The following is a 22,781-nucleotide window of genomic DNA, read 5'->3' on the forward strand; positions in this document are numbered from 1 at the left end:
CTCGACCGACACGAACATTCTTCAGGAAATTTAGATAGTCAATACAAAAATCAGAGAAAACGGTAGTAACGTTAAACCATATTATAGCCACATCGACATCGTGCATGAGCTGCCAGGCTGGTCATTAGTCCGCTGCCTTACCTATTGCGCTGATTGAAAAACGTTTACAGGTTCCAGATACACGACCATCGCTCCATCAGTCTGGCTTCCAGACGCACAATACCAAAATGACAACACCATCTGCAAATGGTGCCCGACTAAATTTAGTGCAAAATATATGGGAGCCCAGAGAGGCCTCATAAAGCTTATACTCAATCGGAACACCATCTAAAAACACGTAATAATTGTGCAGCAGCAGGATTCCAGTCAAACCAGTGAGTTTGGCGGTTTTGAGACACCCTCTTATATTGATTTTTTTTTTAAATTTTGCAAACACGCACAGCTACGGCGACGCGCGTGCAGACCAGAAACCGGAGCCTTTTTTTTGGCCTAAGGATTTGTAACCATAATTATATTGTTATCAAAATCAGTCCCAGGTGCCATTAGCCTACATGACATTGCCAAGAATCACGATAAAAGTTGCAACAATTAGCAACAAAGGCATTTCACCCAGTGAACATTTGAGATGATAGGCTTCACATTTCAAATCGTAAAATAATTAAAGGGAAACAGAAACGGAACACTTAGAATTCTCCTTCATCCAGTTTCGGTTTTAGAACTGATTAGAACCTGCAAACTTTTGTTGTACATGCTGAGCATCTTTGATACATGACTTTTCTCAAGTTGGCAAACAATGAGGGGCGGTGGCTCAACCAATAAGCTTCATGTTATGGCAGAGGCTTTACATTAACAGGTTGGCAGTCTCGGAATATATTGATGTAATGTCTCCTCTGCAGTGGATCGCTTGCTCAGCTTGTTAGCCTTGCCTTGGTAACGGCCATTCTTACATGCTCCCCTCCCCTCCAAACATTCAGCAATCCTTCCAAAGAAAAGTGGCAAAAATGAAGTCAGTAGAAGACTACTACTATGGGCAATTCCAGCTTTATGAAAGGGAGTGAAATCATGATATCAAATTAATGATTCAGAGAAATGATCCAAAACTCCTAGTCTGCAATCTCCTTGATCATTACCAGATGATGGATGTATAAGATTTGAAAAATACCGAGGTTTATTCACTGAGCTCTTAAAAGCTCGGTCACAAACATTACATAATGCCTACACGTACATTGCCCATTTTCACCTTCTTTAAAAAAATGTTGCTGTTTGTAGGGTCGCTGCACAAGTATTAATAATTACAAATTATAAGCCGTTTCTTTCTATTAGAGAGTAAAAGAACAGGGATTCATTGCAGACGTATCAAACACAGACCAAACCCCAAAAACACAACAATCTGAGGCCTCCCCCCCCCCAACAAAAAGGGGAAGGGACATACAGAACTCACTAAAATCAAATACAAAATAATGCAAATAAAATTACCAGTGACTGTGCACACACCCATGGAACACACCCAAATACTTAACTACCAAAAAAGGAATGAAAAATGGCATCAGAGATATGCATACCATGTACAGTATCAGGTCAACTCGGACCCAAACCAAATCGGACCCATGCTAACTCTGACCCATGCCAATTCGGACCCAACAATGACCAAATTGGACCAAACAATGACTGAATCATTTTTGTTTGGTAGTTTACATTTTTTTATCAAAAAATTAGAGCGGCCTAATATCCTTAGTAACGTAGTAAGGACTTCGTCAGAGGCACGTAACAGTGGAACAAAATGAGAAACAAACATGTGTCATGTATGATTTATACATCTTTTTTTGTAAATGTGTTAGTGTAATTTAAAGCTTGGAAATTACACGTTTAGATCTGTACCTTACATTTAATTTAATTTAATTTATTTTATTTCATAATATGCCCAATTTTACTTTTCGTACATTAGAAGGTGTGACTTATATTTTCTTCTTGCCTATTTTTTACTCGTAACATTTTTACGACTTCATTTATCTCTACATTTATTGACTTCAATTTTGTATAAAAAATACTTTTTTGAATGCATTACTATGTGTAAGATTAATAATAGGGGGCCTAAATGTGTTTGGAAGTGTTTATATTTCAGTGCTCATAGTTCCAATTTTATTTTTCTATTAGGCCTATCTACAGTTTGGATTAATCTGAGATTAAATTTGTTGTTACAGTAAGAAAAGATGGCGTGAACGATGTTGCAATTAATTTTTTTTTATGAAAACAAATGAAGCTATACTTGTATCAATATAGGGCTATGTCATTGTCAATGATTTTGTCAAACATTTTCCAATCGAACGATTGAACACATGTCCTCAAGATGGGTCCGAGTTGGGTCCGAGTGGGTCATGGCTCCGAGTTGGTAATGGGTCCGAGTTGGTAATGGGTCCGAGTTGGTAATGGGTTTGAGTTGGTCGTGGGTCCGAGTTGGTAGTGGGCCCGAGTTGGTTGTGGGTCCGAGTTGGTAGTGGGTCTGAGTTGGCATGGGTCCAACCTGGCATGGGTTCGAGTTGGTTTGGGTCCGAGTTGGATCAAAACCCCATGTACAACAGGGACAAGGTAAGGACATTTTCACTCTACCGGCCTGATTTCATGGCGACTTTTTTCCCCAAATAAATCTACCCTTACCCATGTCAATATTTGTTATTGTATACCAGTAAATTTTTGTTGTTGGAACTCTTTGTAATCAATGAATGTTTGATGCTACTCACTGTGGTCCGACTTCTTTGATGATGTCATCTGGGCCTGCTACTAGGAACAGTCCTACACCCTTCTCATCACCAGCTGTCAAGAGCGCTAGACAATTCTGTTAGTCCAATAAAATAAGAACATTTCATTTTGTTTTCTTTTTCAGAAAAGAAGTGCCTGTAATTGATAGGTAAAACACCATACAGCTTTGAGTGGAAAAGACTTTATTTTTGACAAGATATTTAGGAGTAGAGTGAGATTGGGGGGGGGGGGAATGAAAAATCCGAAAAAATCAACAGAGGGTTTAGGGGTAAGGTGAAGGCCCCAGAGCAATGTGTGTATTTGCCTAAAGGCACCCCTTTAAAACTCATTTCTTTTGTTCTGTACCTTCCTAATACAGAGACTTTCGGTAAAATCTCACGAATTCCAGATTTCAAAGGGATTTTTTGGAAACTTCTGAAATCAGGAGAAATCCTGACAAATCTCACCCCCGTTTTATATCTTTATCTTTTCAAATTGCTCCGGAAAAAAAGTTCAATGAATTATTCATTAATCCTTGTGAAGAAACATCTGTATTCTTCATTTCTGGATAAAAGTACATACATATACCCCGGTAGTCGTCATGCAATAACCTTTTTCACACAAGTAAAATGCACTCTTCCACAGAATCCCCACATCGGAACAAAGCACACACACTCTTTTATGTTGATACTATGTGAGTTGGTAGTTATGATTAAGTTGACAATAGACCCGTTCAAATTGACGTGTACATGTGCTTTAGTGAGCAAGCAGTGCATTGGTAATGCATGGGATTGTCAACATTTTGGTCTCATATTTCAATTTTTAGTGGTTTTTTTCTGTTTGAAGGGTGAAAAATAAAGAATCTGCAGAACTACCAATAAACATTCTGAGGGGTGCAGGGATGTAGTTGAGTCCATCACAAGTCCTCCGCTGCCAATTCAAATCTTTGCGAGAGGGGTATTTGTGGTTTCGAGGGGTTGTTTTCCATCTCAAGAAGATGCACAATCTTGTTAATGCGAGAGGGGTTCTTGTGATTTTGAGGGGCAGTTTTGCATTACAAGAGAGGTGACAATTTCATTTGTAGCGCAATCATATGCTCTCCTACGTGTGCGTTTGAGGGGCAGTTTTGTTTTTATCTTGAGGGGGTACATTTATAACCACAAGAGGGGCACTTTTGTTGGCCTGGGAAAATCAGGGGGGGGGGGGGGTGGGCGCAAGTCCCCCCCCCCCCCCCACAGTTCCGCCACCCCTGCTCAAGGCAGTGGTAAGTAACTGACAACCATACTGTGACAGAGATATGTTTTCTTTCCATCACGGTTGGCCCCACTACGATCCGCAACTGCTAAGACTTTACTCAAGCCAGTTTTTGTTATTAAGTTTGAATTCCAAAATACCCTCAAGAGGGTCCAGTTGTGAAATAGATATTTCTAAATAACGCAGATTACAAAAATATATGTTTCGTTAAACCAAGTCTGGTGAGTTGAAGGAATTAAACCAACAAAACCCTACAAGTGCCAATGGCGATTTTGTGGTTTTTTTCCTTACCTGCAAATTGATTTCATTTGCAACCATATTCAGGAATTCCAAGTCACCCTCTTTCCGGTGAAGGACGAAGACGGGATCTTTGTTGGCCTGGTTGTTGTAGCGATAGGCTTCTAGGGCTGCAAGGTCCCTCAGTAACGTGGTAGTGCTCTGAGAAGCAAACAAAATATTGTAAACAAAATTCAGTACTCTGTGCTGCAAGAAAACAGTGTGCACAAACCATGTGTTGTTGTAGGCAATTGCACAATGTGACAGTGCCGGTGACTGCTCCGATGTGGGACTTTTTACGCTTGAGGGACACATAGCACCTGAGGAAACGCCAAGGGTGCTTTGTGTCTTTTAAGGGGTAAAAACACATGACCCACATCACGGCAGTCGACAATTGTTTTGTTAAAATGTGCAAGTAAGTTAAAAAGATGAAGGTTTGTAAATCACTATGCAAGAAATAAATTAAATCACTGAAGTGTAACCTTTTGATTGTGAGTTTTCCTGTCAGATTTACCATAGTTATAATCATGTCAAGCGCAAGTCAATCACAATTTGACTACAAACCACAAGTCAGGTCAAAGTGAATGGGGTGAGAACAATGCAGAGTTGTAACGAGTCACTGAATTTTGTGACTCGTGTGGAGTCCAGTCATTTTATAGAAAGTGAATGAAGTCGAGTCAAGTTACTAGGTAAAGAAGGCCGAGTCAAGTCGAGTCGAGTCGAGTCAGAGTGTGCTGTCGAGTCAATTGGACATACTGAATGAATACCATCTAATTAATAACAGAATAGAAGAAGGAACACAAGGCACCAGTTTATTATGAAGATCCAAAGACTAAAAATGTGCTGCGCGGTACCTAACAGACAGCTTCTGCTAGACGTTTGTAACAAAGATCTACGTAAAACAGTTAATAACAAGCAAAATTTGGGTTTTACCTCTGGTTTGGCTTTGGGTCTGGAAAAATTTACGCTAACGTCAAAACCAAATTGCAACATACGAAACTGTTCCTGATCATATAGAAATATAATAATTTTTTGAAAGCAGAACATCAATTTAGCAGGTGTTCCATCAAGGGCTTAAAAAATCACCCGAAGCCAATGATGAAACCAAGAATTTTGAAATGCATTTATCCCTTGGTTCCAGGATAGTAGTTTGTGCATTACATTATAAAACCGTGAGGTGGGAGTGGGCAATACGGCGTATATCAGTATAAGATAAGCTGCCACAACTTGATGGTAACGCGAAGTACACAAACATAAATGTAAATAACTTTGTACCATAAGTCATCACAATTATATTTTGCACAGTTTTGGAACTCAAGTGTTATTAGCCTTCGACTTGAGTCATTTGCTCGCAGTGACTCAATTCGAGTCGAGTCAATTACCGGTTAGGACTCAAAACGAGTTGAGTCGCCAAAAATTGTGACTCGAGATGGACTCAAGTCGAGTCATTGACTCAAGTCATTACAACACTGGAACAGTGACAAGGCCTTTGATAGTCACAGTTCGTTTGAATACCGTGTCACTTCACTTGTCACATATAAGACTGAATGACTTGTGATTGACTTACAGTGACTTGCTAACCACCCTGATGTTTACCTTGTTGGCTACTTTCAATGATTTCTGGATCTTCTCTGCTGCTTGTGGGTGGCCCTCCGGTCCACACCTTTATCAACCAGACAAATGACACAATATGAAATGCTGGACTGCCTTTGTCAGCATGAGCATTTAACATGTTGACCGCAGACAAAACTTTTACAGGGTGCCCCCTTTGCCAATTAAGTGATGTACGCATGTGCGTATATTTATTTGGTACTTAACCCTAACTCCCTAGGGGGTGTGCAAAATCGTATTGAATTTGGAGGATTCAGGACTGTTAGTGCTATTAAATAAAAACTTGATAATTTGAATATAACCATTCAAAACATTTTTGTTCTCAAACTGGCAGCAGCTAATTTGTTGCATTTTCAGCGACGCCATTATTTCAGTTTGCAATACAAAAGTCTTTACTTTACTACGAGTATACTCGTAGTGGCAAAATCTGGTATGCCATCACTACAACTATATCTATAGTCAGCAGTCAACGTGTTTAACCTCCATGTACGTCTATTCATATTCACTCCATCAATTAAGTTTGCCAAAAAGAAAAATAATTAAAGCCATCTTTGCAGTCTTAAGCAGTGTCCATTAGACGTTTTTCTGTCATCAACATGCAGTCCTGAAAAATATTTATTTCTGGGTAAGTTTTATTTCTGAACTAGTCAAGGTCCCGACTTTCAAAAAATACCAAAATTAGCTGTATACGCTAGTTGCCACTTCTGTAATTTTTAAAGCACTTTTTGGCCATAATCCGCTCACCTCTAGGGTATGGGAAACAGACTACAAGAACAGCAATTCGTTCTTTGTTTTTGCAGCATCTAATGAACACACTTTAAACAGGTCAGTGTAACAATATTTGCTATAAAATACTAACCCCCAAATCCATCAATTTTCTGAAAATTACAGCAAAAGCAAATATTGTATAGAGTAAAAATAAAAAAGATACATACTTGAGGAACCCTGTAAGGAGTTTTTCATTGGCCAGGCACTTGCCCAGGTAATTGAGCAGCCTGTCGCCAGCCAGAAAATACAGGTTGGTCTTGTTCTTCTTTCCTTTCTCGGCACCCAGCAGTTTGATTGACTGACCAAGCAAAAATAAACTGTCACAGAATGTGTCTCAAAACGAGCATAAAATAAAGGCACCAATTTCTGTTGTGCAACAGTTTATCCATTGGTTCCCCAACATTTATAAGATGTCTGTTTAAATATACCAAAAGCCAATACAGACTTACATTTTAATTTGAAAAATAGGGAACATCCATTTTTGCAATTTTCCTTAAAATGTTCAAATGAACCCCCAAAAATGCTGACAGTGTGGTGAAAGGTTGAGGTTTTGTATGCAAATTTGGCAAAGCTTGACAGCTTTCAAATGATATGTCAAAAATTCTGACATTTCTCATAAAACAACAGTATGCTGTACATTTAATACACCACCACATTAAAACTATGGCGTATGGCGTATTTGATTGCTCACATTACATTAACTTTGAAAGTTTTTAGCATTTCTATCAAAATCAATGGTGCTCAGTCATCCATGACTGCATAGGTGGAAGGAATGTATTAGTCAAAGTGTTCAGTTCGTAAAAATGTATACTCTAAGGGCAATTCCAGTGTTATGTACCGTAATTTCCTGCGGATAAGACGCGTCTTATCTGACTTTCTAGACCACAAAAACATCGCTGCGCCTTATCTACAGGTGCGCCTTATCTGGTGTCGCTTGAGTTCATTTTTTCTTTGTGTGAAGAATTCTTTCAATGCCGCAATCAATAATGCGGTCAACCAAGGCTCAACTCTCCAGACATTGTGACCGTATTTTCATTCCAACAATGCCGCGATGTGTTGATCCCCCATGATCGTGCTTTCATTCCAACAATGCCGCAATGCGTTGATCCCCCTTAGTGATCGTGCTTTCGTTCCAACAATGCCGTCATACAAACGTTTTTCTTTGTGGCCGTTTTTTCATTCCGAAAATGCTGCAATCAGATTTACTTAAATGTTTGGAAATCGCATTCACTCAAGTTCTATTGTGTGAACGTTGAGGGTGTTTATTGTACAGGATATCTTCGAAGTCTGCTTTAGACTTTAGCCGTGTCCGCACTGGACTTTTTTTTTGGAAGGTTTTACCGAGACGATGGTAAAATGAGAAATGGTCAAATGTGACCACTGTCTGCACTTGGACTTTCGACACGGGAAAATTTACCCAGGCCGCGTGGGAGAAGTAACCGAGCTGTCACAGTGTCAGTATAATTACTCACCGTACACAGAAAACAAATTGCCGATCACATTTTCAGCCGCCGATACGCACAGTAATATTACACACGCCATTTGCATGCACAACATAATCGTTTACACGATATTATTTCATCTTGACACGCTAAATCTTGACGAAAAGGCCGATAATTCTGACGCATTTGTGATGCATGTCGTCGAAGCCATGCCGCTGTACGATGTTCCGTGCGGCAGCAGTGCCATCAGTATTCGTTGGTTCCCATTGCATGCTTACAGAATCGAAGCTATGATGTGGGCCAGGAACCAGTGACTACGGCCTACGTACGGTACCAGACCATGATGTTCCGTGCATGACTACAGTAGCGTATCAGGACGAATTTGGATCGTAGAAAATAACATACATCGGTGGAGAAAGAGAATTTCCGCAAATTAATTCTCAGAACGTGATCTCTCTTCTCTGTGTATGTATTTGTCCGTTGAAATATATATTTTAACGAGATTTTACCGCTCAGACTTGATGATACACCGCAGCGTGTTTCTACAAAATGTTCGGCCACTGCACGTGCAGGTTCGTGCGGTCTCTGTATGCATAACAGGGCGCTCGGGCCGGATGTACGCTTTCCTGAGCCGCTCTTACCGACTTGCACTGTCCGCACTGGACTTATCGTCTCGGGAAAAGTGCTTCATGGCTCTACATGTGACCAGCCAATGTGGTTACGGTTTAATTCATCCTCCGAATAGTGTGATCGTTCTAAGGCAACACAATGGCCCCTTTGTGGCGATGTACCGACACCGGGTGACGCCTGGTGTTCTTCTGTGTGCGGTCAAACATGCGTCTTATGCGGCAGTGCGCCTTATCTGTTGGCGTTTGAATTTTTTTTGGGTGATTTTAGGGACCTGCGCCTTATCCGCCGCGCGCCTTATCCGCAGGAAATTACGGTAATGACTGTGACAGAGCTGTCAAGACCTCAGTGAATAAACTTAAAAATGATTTTTTTAAAAATCTTATACATCCACCATCTAGTAATGGTCAAGGAGATTACAGACTAGGAGTTTCGGATCATTTCTCTGAATCATTAATTTGATATCATGGTTAACTGACTGAATTGCACTTAACTGATTATTATTTTTCATTACCTACATGTATTCTTCAGCAATCCTGTTGGGTCTGTTACACCAGATCTGAGTACAGGGGGAGTCAGAATGATCTGGACCCAAATTAAAGAAAACATTAAAAATATGGAGCAATTATCACAACAAGTGCAAATGAGATATGTAATATAGGGTGGTATGTTGGACATACATGTATTTGGTGAAAGTTTCATGTATATCCATTGTACCATTTTGAAGAAAAGCACTAAACAAATTTATTGAAATCGCGTACAGATGTGGCTGCATTTTAAACACTGAAGAAAATTCAAAACAATGGATATACATGAAACGTTCACCAAATATGTCCAACATACCAGCCTACAACATATCTCATCTGCACTTGTTTTGATAATCGCTACATATTTTTAATATTTAATTTACTTTGGGTCCAGATCATTCTGACCCACCCTGTATTATCGAGGCTCACCTGTAGATGACTAAGGTTGGCCACATGGGTACCACAACAGGTGTTGGCTTCTATAGTCTCAATCTCTACAATGCGGACCTGACCAACATGATCCTCTGGTAGTCCTCTTGTTCGTACCTAGGTACATGTATGTGTGGAAACACAAGGGACAATTAGTAATACGTTGCATCTATGGGATAGTACATATATGGCTTGCGAAAAAGTTCCTTGTTAAATCACCATTTTGCATGGTTATTTTATCTGGCACATTATGGGCAATGAGCATTTCAAATCAATATATATTAAAGTGAACACAAAACCTTGGTCTTATTTGTGCATTTATGTGCACAATAAATGGGACTGGCAATCTGCTTATAAAATTTGGATAACAAATATTTCAGCTGGGTCTGGCTGAGCTTTAACAAGAGTCAACTGTAATAAGTATCACAGTCCAAAAGGCAGGCAGCATGTGTGTCGAAATGCCAGGGGAGTACCAGATAATCAAAGAACACGCCCTATTTCAATGAATGGCAATATGGCTCTGTGCATAAATGTACCCATAGCAGCAATAATGCAAAACATTACAACTGCTATTAAACAAGGGTCACTTAACCCTCCTAGTGGGAAGTCAATATTCAGAGCAATGCATAAAACCCTGCAGGTCAGTTTCAGGTGAAGGGATAACTATGTTACACTGAGTGCGTTCGATTATTTCCCCCAGCTTACTCGTGCCTCCTCCTCGCGTGATGACAGACATGCGCAGTGGAGCTAAATAAACCAACGGTTTCTGGTAGTGTTTCGTGCACGAGCTGGAAAGTTGAACTTTGACACGACACTGAGGCTGCATCTGAATCATCTGTCTAGAGCTAGGTCTTGGTCCACGCCCATTGAAAATACGCGGGGACGAGCTGACAATAGATGTAGCTGTAGCTCTGGAAGCTGAGGCGCCCATCGGATGTCACGTTGGCAACCATGTTTATTGCGTGGCCTTGTGGGATACTTACCCAACTAACCGGCTCGGCGAGTCGGTCACTTGGGCCAGGCTTGAGTAAGCGCGAGAAGTCACGTGAGAGGTAAATCAAACGCTGTCGCGCTTGCCAAGTAAGCGCGGGGGAAGTAATCGAACGCACTCCCCGAGAGTCACTGCACACAAAAAAACAGCACTGCAGAGAGCAGTGAAGCCTGACTGAGTGTGCCTGCTAGCCCTCATGAGCTAACCACACAAAAGAATCTGTGCTGGAATTTGAAGCACTCCACAGAAGATTACAGTACCTTAGTGGAATTTTGAAGAGTGGGCGCTAACTGTGTGGGTAAAACTGGTTTTACAAAACTTGAAGGGTAGGCTAGGGGGGTTAAGCGCAATTTTCATTATGCACCCAGCTATATTCCTCTCAACCACACTCTGTGACTGCCTTAACTATGAATGTCTCAACTATGAATTTTCCCACAGAGAACCCATAAAGGAATGTCTGTGTTTTCTTACACAATTGAGCACAGCAGATCCCAGGTCTACAAGTCTTGGAGTCATTGCCAGCTGCTTCCTGATTGCTTCATTGACTTCTCTCTCCAGTTCCTGCATATGTTCTGCTTGGATCTTGGGTGTGTCCATCTCAATGAAGGACTTCTCCTTCCCCAAATCCCTGAAACACAAGCACAGAAACTGATCAATGTAAATAACAACTGTAGGCAGAAATCCATTAAATAAATGTCCAACTTTTTTTTTTAGTTGAGCCTGAGTACAGTCCAATTCCATGGAAGCCTCAATACCATATTTGCCTATGATGGAACCAAAGTTCATTTCATGTAAAATGTAAACACTTCAAAAATCTTTCTGGGCAATTCCATGGTTACTCGCATTACACTTTTTTTTGCATCATTTAACATTCTGAGTGCAGTGGTCTTCATAGTAGTATCTACATTTATATTTATGTTTTTGCATCAACATACCTGATATTCAAGGCTTTTCTCTGATGACAAAAACAAATTGTATGTTCTCACTTGAGAATGGTACTCTTTGGAAATGTGGTTACTCGATTTACACAAAAGGAACATGCAAAAATTGTCTTTTTTTCAATTCAGTAGTTTCCTCAGTCACACAGCAATAACCAATTTTCATAAGTTAACCAACATACTAAAGTTTGAAGTGGACACTAAAAACTGTAGACCAAATTCAGGTATAGATGAAAAAAAAGGCTGGTTGCTCACATTACAATTTGTGCACCACTCTTTGGTACAATTTAAAACATATGTGACCGGCTCCACAAAAAAAGGGTATTAAGTCGTCCTGAGCATTATTGTGTAATGGCTCGCTCAACATTGAGAGGGTGAAAATTTTGTCAAACTGTGATTTTCATTTTTTGTCACAAATGACACCTTTAATACCTACAGTTTCAGGTTTCATTCACAGAAATGTTAATTTTGATGAACGAAGTGGCAAAAAACAACCATTTTGTGTGCATCCTTCTGTTGTTCTACAACAAAGCCAGCTATTTCAAAGCCTGTTTTCTCAGTTGTGTAATTTGAACTCCAAGGAAGTAATTAATATGCAAATATGTCATATCTCCAGAACAGGAGGGATTATGGAACCCTATTATATACCAAATGAAAGCTTACATTGTAGGCTTTCCAACCATGTAAAGAACTCAATTTCACATTTTTGCGACATAATAACCTTTTGAGGAGCCGGTCACATATAAGGAACTTACACTCAAACAAAAAACTCTTGTGGAATATTACATATGAACCTTTGTCTCTGCCTTAAAAACAAACTCTCACAAGAACACATGCAGTTTGCATGGAAGTGCCCGTGTTCTTTGCCGACTGGCTAGCTCCATAAATAAGGATAAGACTGAACTTGCATTGTATTTCACCTACCAGGATGTTGTTGGCCAGCCATACTTGGCCTCAGCTACAGCTGTTATCAGATGCTGGGCTAGCAAAGAAAGAGGAGAATACCATTAGGTTTGAGACATTAATAAACATGAACAATTTAATAAATTGTATTCAGAATTTTAAAAGTATCAGCATGGTGCTGCTTTTGGAATCTTGCCAACGATGACATTCACAGCACGAAGAGACCCCCCCCCAAAAAAACCCAAAAATTGAAAACAACACATTGGACAATAAGTAATAATAAAAGTCACATCCTTTAAGTGATCTTTCAGAGCCATTTCCCAGGTTTGCAGTATTTCTAATGTCCCGCAGCATCAGGACATTAGGCCTGGCCGGGAGCCATTCACATGGGTGGTTTTAAAGTATCACTTCAACATCACTGAAAAGTGTTTCAGACAGGCCTGTACTAAGCATGGCGCCTAAATCAGGACAACAAATTTCTGCTTTTGTATTTTATTTCTAAAGAAGTGGCAAAGTGTATTCAAAGTTGATACATTTGGAAATTCAGGAAAATTTGATATATGAAAATACAAGTTATTTTAGATCGTAGAGAAACAAAATATGACATGATCTAGTCATTATTGGCAGCCAGGCCCCTAACCAATCCTAAACCAAATGCTTATTATTGCTCCTCCATGCTTATATTTCCTTAATCATAAATACCTGCGACAGTTTACAGGGTTCTCCCCAGGATTTTTTCAAACCTGTGGGGGAAGTTTTGTTGTGATTCACCAACCTGCGAAGCCACGGCGTGGGGTTCGGGGGCCCGCTTAAGGGCCCCGAAAAATTTTGAACTTTAGAGGCTCTCTGGTGCATTTTAGAGCAAATCTGGGGAGTCTTTAAGGAAGATTTTTCCTTAAAATTTAGAGGAGATCTTGTGATATTTTTTGTAATTAGAGAAAAAAAATATCAACGTTTTTAACTTAAAAAAAAAAATCAACATTTCAAAACCTGTGTTAAACCTTCTTGATCTAGAAAGTATGGATTATATTTACAAGCAAGTTTCAAATTAAGAAATTAAGGTGAAGAAAAAAATCACTTTTGCTTCCGACTACATGGCTTTCAAAGTAGCGTCGGTAGGTCGGAAAAATTATTTTGCCATTTTTTTGGGCTGCTGATTGAATCATGGAGGAATAAAAACACATGATTGAATGGAGCATATTGAACAAGGAATCATGTAGTTTTGTGCCTGGATTATTTTCCTTTGCACCACGAAAATTATCAAGACTGACCATCAGAAGTGATTAAAACTTGCCTCACCTAATTAAAAATATATTTGAGGAGGTTGATTCCACTATGCTTAACGTACATCGATCACGGCCCCTGGCACTGCCAACATTCAGTCTGGCCAGCCGTACATCGCGCAGTATCAGTGTGCATTACTGCACTGTGTACGGCCCTACTGCTTCTAAGAAGCACGCTACGATGTTTCGCCACAAGTTCGAGCTTTGCAATCTCGTCATTTTAATGGAAAATACATACACAGAAAATAAAGATCACGTTCTGTGAATTAATTTGCAGAAATTCTCTTTCTGCATCGATGTTTGTTTGGTGTTTTTACGATCCAACTTCGGCCGACATCATCATCATGTATGCACGCACGAGGCAGTAGTCACTGGTTCCGGTCCTTCATCATAGCATTGATACTGTTAGCACGCGAAGGGAACCAGTGTACCGTGCTGTATGCGCTAATATATAGCTGGCGGTTGACGCGAAAGACCCGTCATCGTGTGCATTTTGATCACGCATGCATCAGAAATGCGGGATTTTTGTCAAGATTTTGCATGTCAAGATGAAATAATGGTGTATGAAACGATTATGTTGTGCATTTTAATGGCTTGTATAATAATTATATTGTGCGTATCGGGGGCTGAAAATGTGATCGGCATTTTTGTCGGCGTATCGGGCCGCAATTCCAGCGTATCGGGCCGATACGCACGTTTGTACGTGGGGAGAACCCTGGTTTACCCATTCCTATTGGTCGAGAGCCTGTCACGTCATGACCAGGCCCCTAGCTGGTTTTAAACGTACTTGTTTAAAACTGACCAAACACATTCCCTTAATAGTAATTGAAACCTAAGAATTTAAAATCATCACTGTAGAGGGTACATGTATTGGAAGTTATGGGTCCATTGGGTGCTCATGTCAAGTTTCAGCAAACTATATTAGTGTACATTTTGATTCATTGCAATTATTTCTTATGAGAAGCAAACGAGATGAGAACGTGCATAAGAAAGAGCTCTCCAGCTACCTGAGTGTTGCTGCATGTGGTCAAATCTCCTGGTCCAATCCACCTTCTGTACAACCTCCGTCCCTGCTTCTATGGCTTTCTCAACAAAGAGGACAGCATCAGCTCCTCTCCTGGTTATCCTGAGGACATCAATGCCGTTCATCTGGGGGGGGGGGGGGGGGTCACAAAGAGTGGATAAGTCCCATGACTACTACTTACCATGAGGGGTTAGAAGATGTCAATGAAGTAAGACGACTTATTGAAATTTTTTACTTTTTCCATGACCAATTTCTGCTTCATTGCTTGACCAAGTCAACAAGAGGATAGTTGCCTGGTGTGTTCACACAAACTTTGGATAAAGTGACTTTCACCTTGGTGAGTTTTACCAGAAAAGTCCAGCGTAAAAACAGATTTTTTTTCCCCTTCAAGATACGATTGCACTATCAGCTGCTATATCAGATTCTAACCGGCCAGCATACCCTGGCAAGGCTGATGCTTACTGGTTAAAGACGTCTGCAACTTGCAACAGATCATGGTTTCAAGTCCCATTCAAGTGAGCTCGTACATTTTGTACCTTTCTCACCGACACTCAGACTGCGCTGAGTGTATGTTGTTTACATCAAAAAAAAAGGAAAAAAAAGTAACATGCGATTGCTTAAACCCAATTAATAAATTATCAGAATTTAAAAACAAAAGAACTTACCGTTCCCCTGTCATCTGGCTAAAATAAAGAAGAAAAAAAAAATTTCTGAAAACTCAAAATGTCACCAAGGAAAGACATGAATGTATCTATTTAGCATTGTAACAAAGTCACAATTTGATAAATTGTATTAATTTGATAAATCTGCTGATGATCAGCTTTTTTTCTCATGAAAATGGCTGAGAATGTGATATATGGGGTTAAATGAAAGATTTTTGAGTGTTTTTTTCAAATACTTTAAAATTTCATTATTTTTCATTCTTTGTCCACATTTTTTTCAAACACTGTATGAAACAAGCTAATGAGTATCATCACTAGTATCATTACAAGAAGAAATCAACAAGAAATCATAAATTCCATTTTAACTATAATATTTGTGCAAGAAAATCTGTTTGCCACTTCATCGTGTGCACATGTACCTTGTAGTGGATGTTCATTAAAATGACTGAACAAACTTTTCTGTCAAACAATTTTGCAACAGAATTTAATTTCAATTTATAAACATATCTACCCAAGGTGGCACATCATGTTTGAAATTGAAAATGTTCACAAAGAAATCTTTTCTACTGCTTTGCATCTCTTTTAGAGCATACATGTAGGATTTTCAAAGGCCTGAATTCTGATCGAAAAGATGATTTCTGTAAATTCCATTCTGAGCTCATGTGAACTTGAAGTGGGAAATGGGTGGCCCTCAAAATTCCCTCTGGCAAAATTGAAAATACCAGAAAAGCTACTCCGATACCTGGCCACCACCTTCCGGAAAGAGAACCGTGTCTTCTGTGATAACCTCATAGCCTTGGAGAGTTTGTTTCTTGCCATTGACTACTTGCTTCAGCTCAGCTGGTGTGCAGGACACCACCCTTGTGGTCAACTGCAAGAGATGAAGATTTCACAACAAACATGATGTTCTGTGAAAAGGGCAAGGATAAACCAACTTAGGTAAAATTTCCGTTATTAAGCCAGCAGACCATATAGCGCCCTCATGTACGTGTATACAGGTAGGCCTACACCATATATGTAACATATTAAATTGCCGACTCGCGTCAAGCAAACATGTAGCCTAGTGGATAGCGCGCCCGCCTTGCAAGCATGCCGCTCGAGTTTCAGTACCAGCCTTGCCGTTGTTTTTGAAACTTTATTTTTTGTGTCCCAAAAAGTAAGAATTGTCTTCTTTTATTGTGTTAAATCAAATCTTACATTTAATTGCAGAATATTTCTCTTTTTCCTGATTCGTGGCTTTGGAGGATTTTTTGGAAAGAATTCCATACCTGGACATCATTTCACACCCTGTGCACAAACCCTATGAGACTGGTCTGAAAAAGTCAAAGTTTTTCTCAGTAAATGCTTCAATTTTTTAGTTTGACTTTTTAGGACATGTTATCGCTCTCTGATGGCTGATAGGTCACTCCACATGCTCCAGGGAAAATTTAACGATGTCCATGTATGATAAGGCTCGAGCGAGTCGCGCTCAGGTAGAACACACGCACTCCGGGCTCCTTCGACCAATAGGAATACCAAAATGCGTGTGCGCCTCGTCTTTCAGAACGCGTGCAGCATGCGCGTGAGGGTGACACCACCGCAGTAAAAGCTTTTAATTCTGGTCGCCAGATTCCACTATAGGTCTGATTCCCATCTCGTGAATACAAAGTCATGACAATAAATGAAAGCATGGAACCAGTCCAAAAAAAACCACTCACTGCAAGTGTTCACTGCAGTGCCAGTGTAACAATCGGGGACCAGTTCATGGTCAAATATCCACTGCTGGGCTTTAGGTTTTATCATTTATCAGTGTTTATATAACACTACTCTCCAGAAATTTTAGCACGCGCACGCGTACGCGTCGCTGTGTCACACTGTTTCTGTGTGGCTCTAAAACAATAAACATGCTAAATATGGAGGAAGTCTAGCTGGAGCATGACTGGAGTTACCTGAGCCTTTATCATTGGGTAAAAAAATATTTCAATATTATTAGAACAACCGTGAACGTGGCTTGTTGTATACATCGCCACGTTTACGGGTCTACCCAACGATAAAATATAGGGCCGAGGTGGAAACTCCAGGACTGGAGTCCAGAGGAAGTCCAGTACTTTATTCACATTTACTCATTACTGTGACTTCATGTTAGGGATGTTAGATGTAAGTTCTTGTGTTCACTTGCTGCGGGTGGGATGGCCTTGTGAAACGTAATATTTTAGACCTTATTTCACAGCGGTAAAAACCAAAGTGCGCCCTCAGTTACCCATCATGCCCATCATGCCCATATAAATCATGTGCGCGTTGCACTTGCACTTTGCAGGTCTGCAGGTGTAACGTGAACTGAACAACCTTTTATTTTAATTGCAACAGGACCAATCGTAACCCTGATACACCAGTTTTGTTGAAAACAATTTCATCCTCAACATAAAGAACATTTCCTTGAAATATCCCTTTACGTTTTGCAGAAAACGTGAAATAAATACCTCTTGCAAGTAACTATTCTTTTGACAGGCGAACGCCATATTGGATTTAAAACTATTTCAATCACTTCTAATTAATCATAAATAATGTACAAAATCTGCATATAAAAATCAAAAAGTAAATATAGACAGGAATTATTTATTTATTTTGTTGCACTTATATTAAAATCTAATTTTATTTTACAGAATTTATGCTAAACATATTTGTATCATTTCAACTAATTTACATATTTTTTATTGCAGCGAAAGCTGACATGTCTTCGGGCAAAAGAGATGGCGAAAATGGAGGCTTATGACAGCAAATTTTGCAGAACTTACAGTCGCATTTTCGAAGATTTTGCCTTCAATGGTTTCCTGTAGCTTACAGGAAGGTGGTGGTTCAGCATAGAGACAGACCACGGTAAGGGTTGTTTATAAAATTATGTGATGAATGTGTTTGCATAATGAAATGGATTCATTTTTTTTATAATTAAAATAAAAACAATATGCACAGACCACACTTGTATTTCAAGCTGGTAGTGATAGCTGGCCTCATTGGTATTCCTCCATGGGTAGATAAACGGGCCACCTAGCCTCCATTTTCTTTGTACAGAACAGACTACAGTAATCACAAGTGTGTCAGCCGAGTCAACAAATTTAAGGCTGTCTTGGCTCAGAAAATAACGTCATACTAGCATAGGGCCTATCACTTATCACTTATATCAGCTGTGCCGTTTTTTTAGTAAACGATAGTTTTGCCGGTATTGCCTCAGGTTGTCTTTCATTCTTTTTCTTGCAAACTTAAAAAAAAAGGTGATGCAGCCATTATCAGATTATGACGTAAATTGAACCACTCAGAATCCGAGCTGTGAAAATAAAAGAAAACCAGTGGTGGCCAAATATCGACTGCCATGTTTTGAATTATTTAACGATATCCTTCTTTTTTTATTTCAAAAATGACTTATTATCCTCCTTTTGAGGAAATTTATCCAGACGCCACTTCAGCGGTTGTGTACAAAGTCTATGGAGAGTCAAGAACATTTTCAAATATTTCCTAATAAAATTGCAAATGTTTTTCAGTCCCAGAGTCATGTCTTTTCAACAGTTTTGCAACGACTGACCTTCGTTGAGATGATATGTGATGAAATAAAATGGAGTCCGGATGCAACATTCTTTCCTTCCTTAATTTTAAATAAGCCAGTCTGGTATCTTGATGAAGCAGTCCATGTCAAAGGTCATTCGCAATAAAATCGCTGACGTGATAATACGCAAGAAAGAACAAGAACGCATTCAAGCTTCCACATGCAGTGTCAGCGTCGCAGTTTGGAATCCGATGGTTCGACAAATTTCCAATGCAATCATCCTGCAGTGTATGGGGCTTGGTAGCATTTTGTCTGAGATCTCAGGGAGGCGACACACCCTTTTGGGTCATGTTCGACGCCTCCAAGCTCCTGCCCCTGCTCGTCTTGCCCTTGATGCGTTGTTGCGGATGCTGTGCAGCTGTCACCAATCGAGGGCTGGTCTCTTGCCCTTGACCGGGGAGGTTGGAGGTCACTACTCCTAGAACTATGAGGCTCCATGTAGTGGAGCCTCATAGATGAAGAACCCCGCAAAATTGTTTTCAGCACAAAACACTAATTAAGTACAAAAACGTCCATCAAAATGCAGACATTTCCCACAGAACCACTGCACAGTTTGCTCGGGGGTCAGACAAGTCGACCGTTGAGACAACTCGACTCCGGACAAGTCGACCGTTGAGACAACTCGACCGTTGAGACTACTCGACTGTATGTGCGATAAATGGAAAGACAAGTCGACCGTTGAGACAAGTCGCCTCGCATGTTTTGGGCCTAGTTTCGGGGATAGTACCAGGGATTTTGACGGCGGCTGATCGCCATTTGGGAGTGATGACTCATGATTTTTTTTGTTGCATATAAAAGAGCCGATATAGCGCAGCGTGATTGTCCGTGCACATCGTTCGTTTTTTTCAAGGCCACGTGCGCGCATCCCCGGTCAACGTGGCTGTACCGTGCACGGTGGCATCGTTTTTGCCAGCCCTGTGCGCCCATTTGCCGCGCCGGACGACGTGCCCGCGTGCCGGGCCCGGCCCGGTCCTCGCGGGCGGGCGGGGCGCACCGGCCCGACGTGATGCCCTTTGTACATCGAGTATGCCCGCGCCGCATCCGTGATCGGTCTTGCCACAGATTTGTGCAACTTTTTCTGCTCCACGTGTATTCATTTCCATTAAGTCGAGCAGTCTCAACGGTCGAGTTGTCTGAGTCGAGTTGTCTCAACGGTCGACCTGTCTCAACGGTCAAGTTGTCTCAATGGTCGACTTGTCCCAAGTCGAGTTTTTTCAACGGTCGACTTGTCTGACATTCGTTTGCCCCCAAACTCCGTTCTATACCTCATGACATACTCACGTAATATGCGCAGAACAAACATCGCTGGATTTTGTCGGTTTTTTGGCTAAAATGATGAAAAATATGCCCTTTCCGCGCTGAGCCAACCTGACACTTGAAACGTGCATGCATATGATCCAGCGATGTTTTTTCGGTTCGCTCGAAGCGCGCCACGGGGGGTACGGTACTTGCACTTGTACGCATGCGCATACTATCATTTCGCTTGTACCGTTGAAATACCAAACTGGCTTATTCTAAGAAGACCATACAAATAAATTTTGTGAATTCGATAACGTTCATTTTGTGTGTACGTAGCCAAAAAGGGGAAGGGTAAGGATATTAAAAAAAAAACTTGCCTAATCTTAGTTTCAAGATTTTCAACAGTGATTTAACGGAAAGTACAACGTTTACCTATTTTTTAGTTAGTGCCGCATTAATGCTGCATTAAATAAATGCAGTTTTATAAATCATGCATTGCACATGTTATGAGGTAGCATTGTTTAACCCTATAATCTGCCCCATTTCGACAACTGTGTTTGTCTTTTGTTTGTTTAACAACGGGTACATGTAATAACATTAAATGATGGTAAATTTGGTGTCAGAAACTTGAATTTCAAGTATAATAATTTTATAGGCCTATTGTTTGTCTTGAATCGAAAGATATAATACCTTGCTAAAGCCAGCCCCTGTTTACAGACTTCATTTTGTGGATTCTTTGCCTACAGGACCGCTTTTGAGAGAAAGCACCCTTTTGGGCTTTTGTGCCTTCACCACAAAATGATAATACATTTGTACATGTAGTTGGAAAGATTGTTTAAAAATGTTCAAATATTATGAATGTTCACACAATCTTACCTTGACAATTTACCATTTTTGTGTAATTAATGTGCTAAAGAATCTGCGGATACAAAATTTTGGTCCTCAAAAATCAAGTTAACCCTAACCACCCTGAATTCTTCAAAATCCTCTTTGCCAAAGTGGAGGAATTTGGAGGATTGAGGTTACCGTATATGGCAAAAGTGCGCTACTGATTTCGTTGGATGCACTTTGTCAAGGTCTTGGACCTTGTGTCATGTGTGTTGTGTTTGCTCAGCCATGCATAAATATAGGGCTGGATTATGCTTGAAATCCTCCGTACTGCTCCAGGATGTCACTGGCCAAGCCCCAACATATTGACAGTCACTGCCACAGAATTTTGCAGGATTCAGACAGTGGTCACCCCTCCACGGACCATATTCAAGAAATAATGGAAGAATTTGCAGGATTGAGGCTATACATGTATATTATTATTATTATTATTGCTGAACATTTATTTCAACGTTGTTATGTCACTAGAAATATTAAATCGTTATGTTAACATTTAAGCATACAAAATATACTACGACGTAATTTTACACAACATTGTTATTAACATAATGAAAATATATGCATAATCAACATAACAACACGGGGATAGGGTGAAGCGATCGCTTTTGTTCCCTGACCCGTTGGACACTTATACAGACTGACGGACAATTAAGTACGAACTAAGGACAATGACAAACAAAGAAACAGGAGTATCATTAAGCTATTGTTGTATGTTTACAAAGTATCAACAGACTACGAATAAAATGTAAGAAGTTGTGTTTTAAATTTTTTGGTAAATGTAGATAGAGTTAAAGATGTTTTAAGAGGGATACTTAGACTATTCCAGATACTTGTGCCACGTTGAACTATTCCATTTTTGAACACTGTCGTTCTATTGAAGCCAACATGAAGATTTTTCTTTGCGATACTCCTGGTTTTATAACAATGAACATTTGAAGTTAAAGTAAAACATGAGCTAAAACACAAAGGGAGCAAATTATTCATATATTTGTACATGAATTTACCGAGATTGAGACAATAAAGATCATTAAATTGCAATAATTTAAGATTGGCAAATAATGGTGTGGTATGATCTCGATAACCAGCATTGGAAATTACTCGAACAGCTCGTTTTTGTAAGATAAGAAGTTTATCACACGATGACGACCCACCCCAGATGATATTGGAATAGTTTAAGTATGGCAGAACAAGTGAATTATACAGAGTTTTTAAGATATTTTGGAGTAAGAAAAATCTCAGACGATTCATTATGCCAATAGTTTTAGATATTTTGCTGACCACGTCATCAACGTGATTATTCCATGTTAGATTTTCATCAATAATAACACCTAGGAATTTAGTCTTGTTTACTTTTTCAAGGCTAATGCCATTTATGACTAAAGGAATCGTTTGAGTGTATTTCTTCTGTCTTGGGCAAAATACAATATAATGTGATTTAAGAACATTAATACACAGTTTGTTTGCTAGCAGCCAAGTGCTTATCTTTACAAGTTCACCATTAAGAATATTAACAGCTGTATCCACACTATTATGACTGTACATTAGACTTGTGTCGTCTGTAAATAAAGAAAATGACATAATGTCAGATGCATTACATATGTCGTTC

General features: G+C 39.9%; 2 protein-coding genes across 3 annotated transcripts in view; one reads left to right on the forward strand and one right to left on the reverse strand.

The window, feature by feature from the left end:
* Positions 1–397: 397 nt before the first annotated feature.
* On the reverse strand, positions 398–18,014 carry LOC119720712 (alanyl-tRNA editing protein Aarsd1-B-like). 2 transcript variants are annotated; one of them, XM_038190518.1, is made up of 12 exons: positions 17,931–18,014; positions 16,214–16,342; positions 15,475–15,492; positions 14,793–14,934; positions 12,524–12,581; positions 11,133–11,289; positions 9,671–9,787; positions 6,813–6,943; positions 5,863–5,929; positions 4,282–4,428; positions 2,739–2,833; positions 398–979 (listed from the first exon to the last, which is right to left on the reverse strand). In XM_038190518.1, the coding sequence occupies exons 1-12, from the start codon at positions 17,967–17,969 to the stop codon at positions 847–849; spliced, it is 1,233 nt and encodes a 410-aa protein (XP_038046446.1). In that variant the 5' UTR covers positions 17,970–18,014; the 3' UTR covers positions 398–846. The 2 variants fall into 2 exon arrangements, with proteins under 2 accessions (XP_038046446.1, XP_038046447.1); XM_038190519.1 differs by having other exon boundaries at positions 16,214–16,379; positions 17,931–17,965.
* A 151-nt stretch (positions 18,015–18,165) lies between these two features.
* Positions 18,166–22,781, forward strand: part of LOC119720713 — a 30,010-nt gene continuing 25,394 nt past the window's right edge. Inside the window, exon 1 of the mRNA XM_038190521.1 lies at positions 18,166–18,327. The gene's annotated coding sequence lies outside the window, so the exon portion shown is untranslated. The remainder of the gene's footprint in view (positions 18,328–22,781) is intronic.

The sequence above is a fragment of the Patiria miniata genome, unplaced genomic scaffold (assembly GCF_015706575.1).
Source record: "Patiria miniata isolate m_02_andy unplaced genomic scaffold, ASM1570657v1 HiC_scaffold_9, whole genome shotgun sequence".
Classification (NCBI taxonomy): Eukaryota; Metazoa; Echinodermata; class Asteroidea; order Valvatida; family Asterinidae; genus Patiria; species Patiria miniata.

Excerpts from the sequence above, each read along its gene's own strand:
- LOC119720712 (XM_038190518.1), bottom strand. The coding sequence starts at position 17,969 with ATGGCGTTCGCCTGTCAAAAGAATAGTTACTTGCAAGAG. Across the intron at positions 16,343-17,930 it reads AGAATAGTTACTTGCAAGAG|TTGACCACAAGGGTGGTGTC; the intron begins GTATTTATTTCA and ends CATCTCTTGCAG. Across the intron at positions 980-2,738 it reads ATCAAAGAAGTCGGACCACA|GATTGCTGAATGTTTGGAGG; the intron begins GTGAGTAGCATC and ends TTTCTTTGGAAG.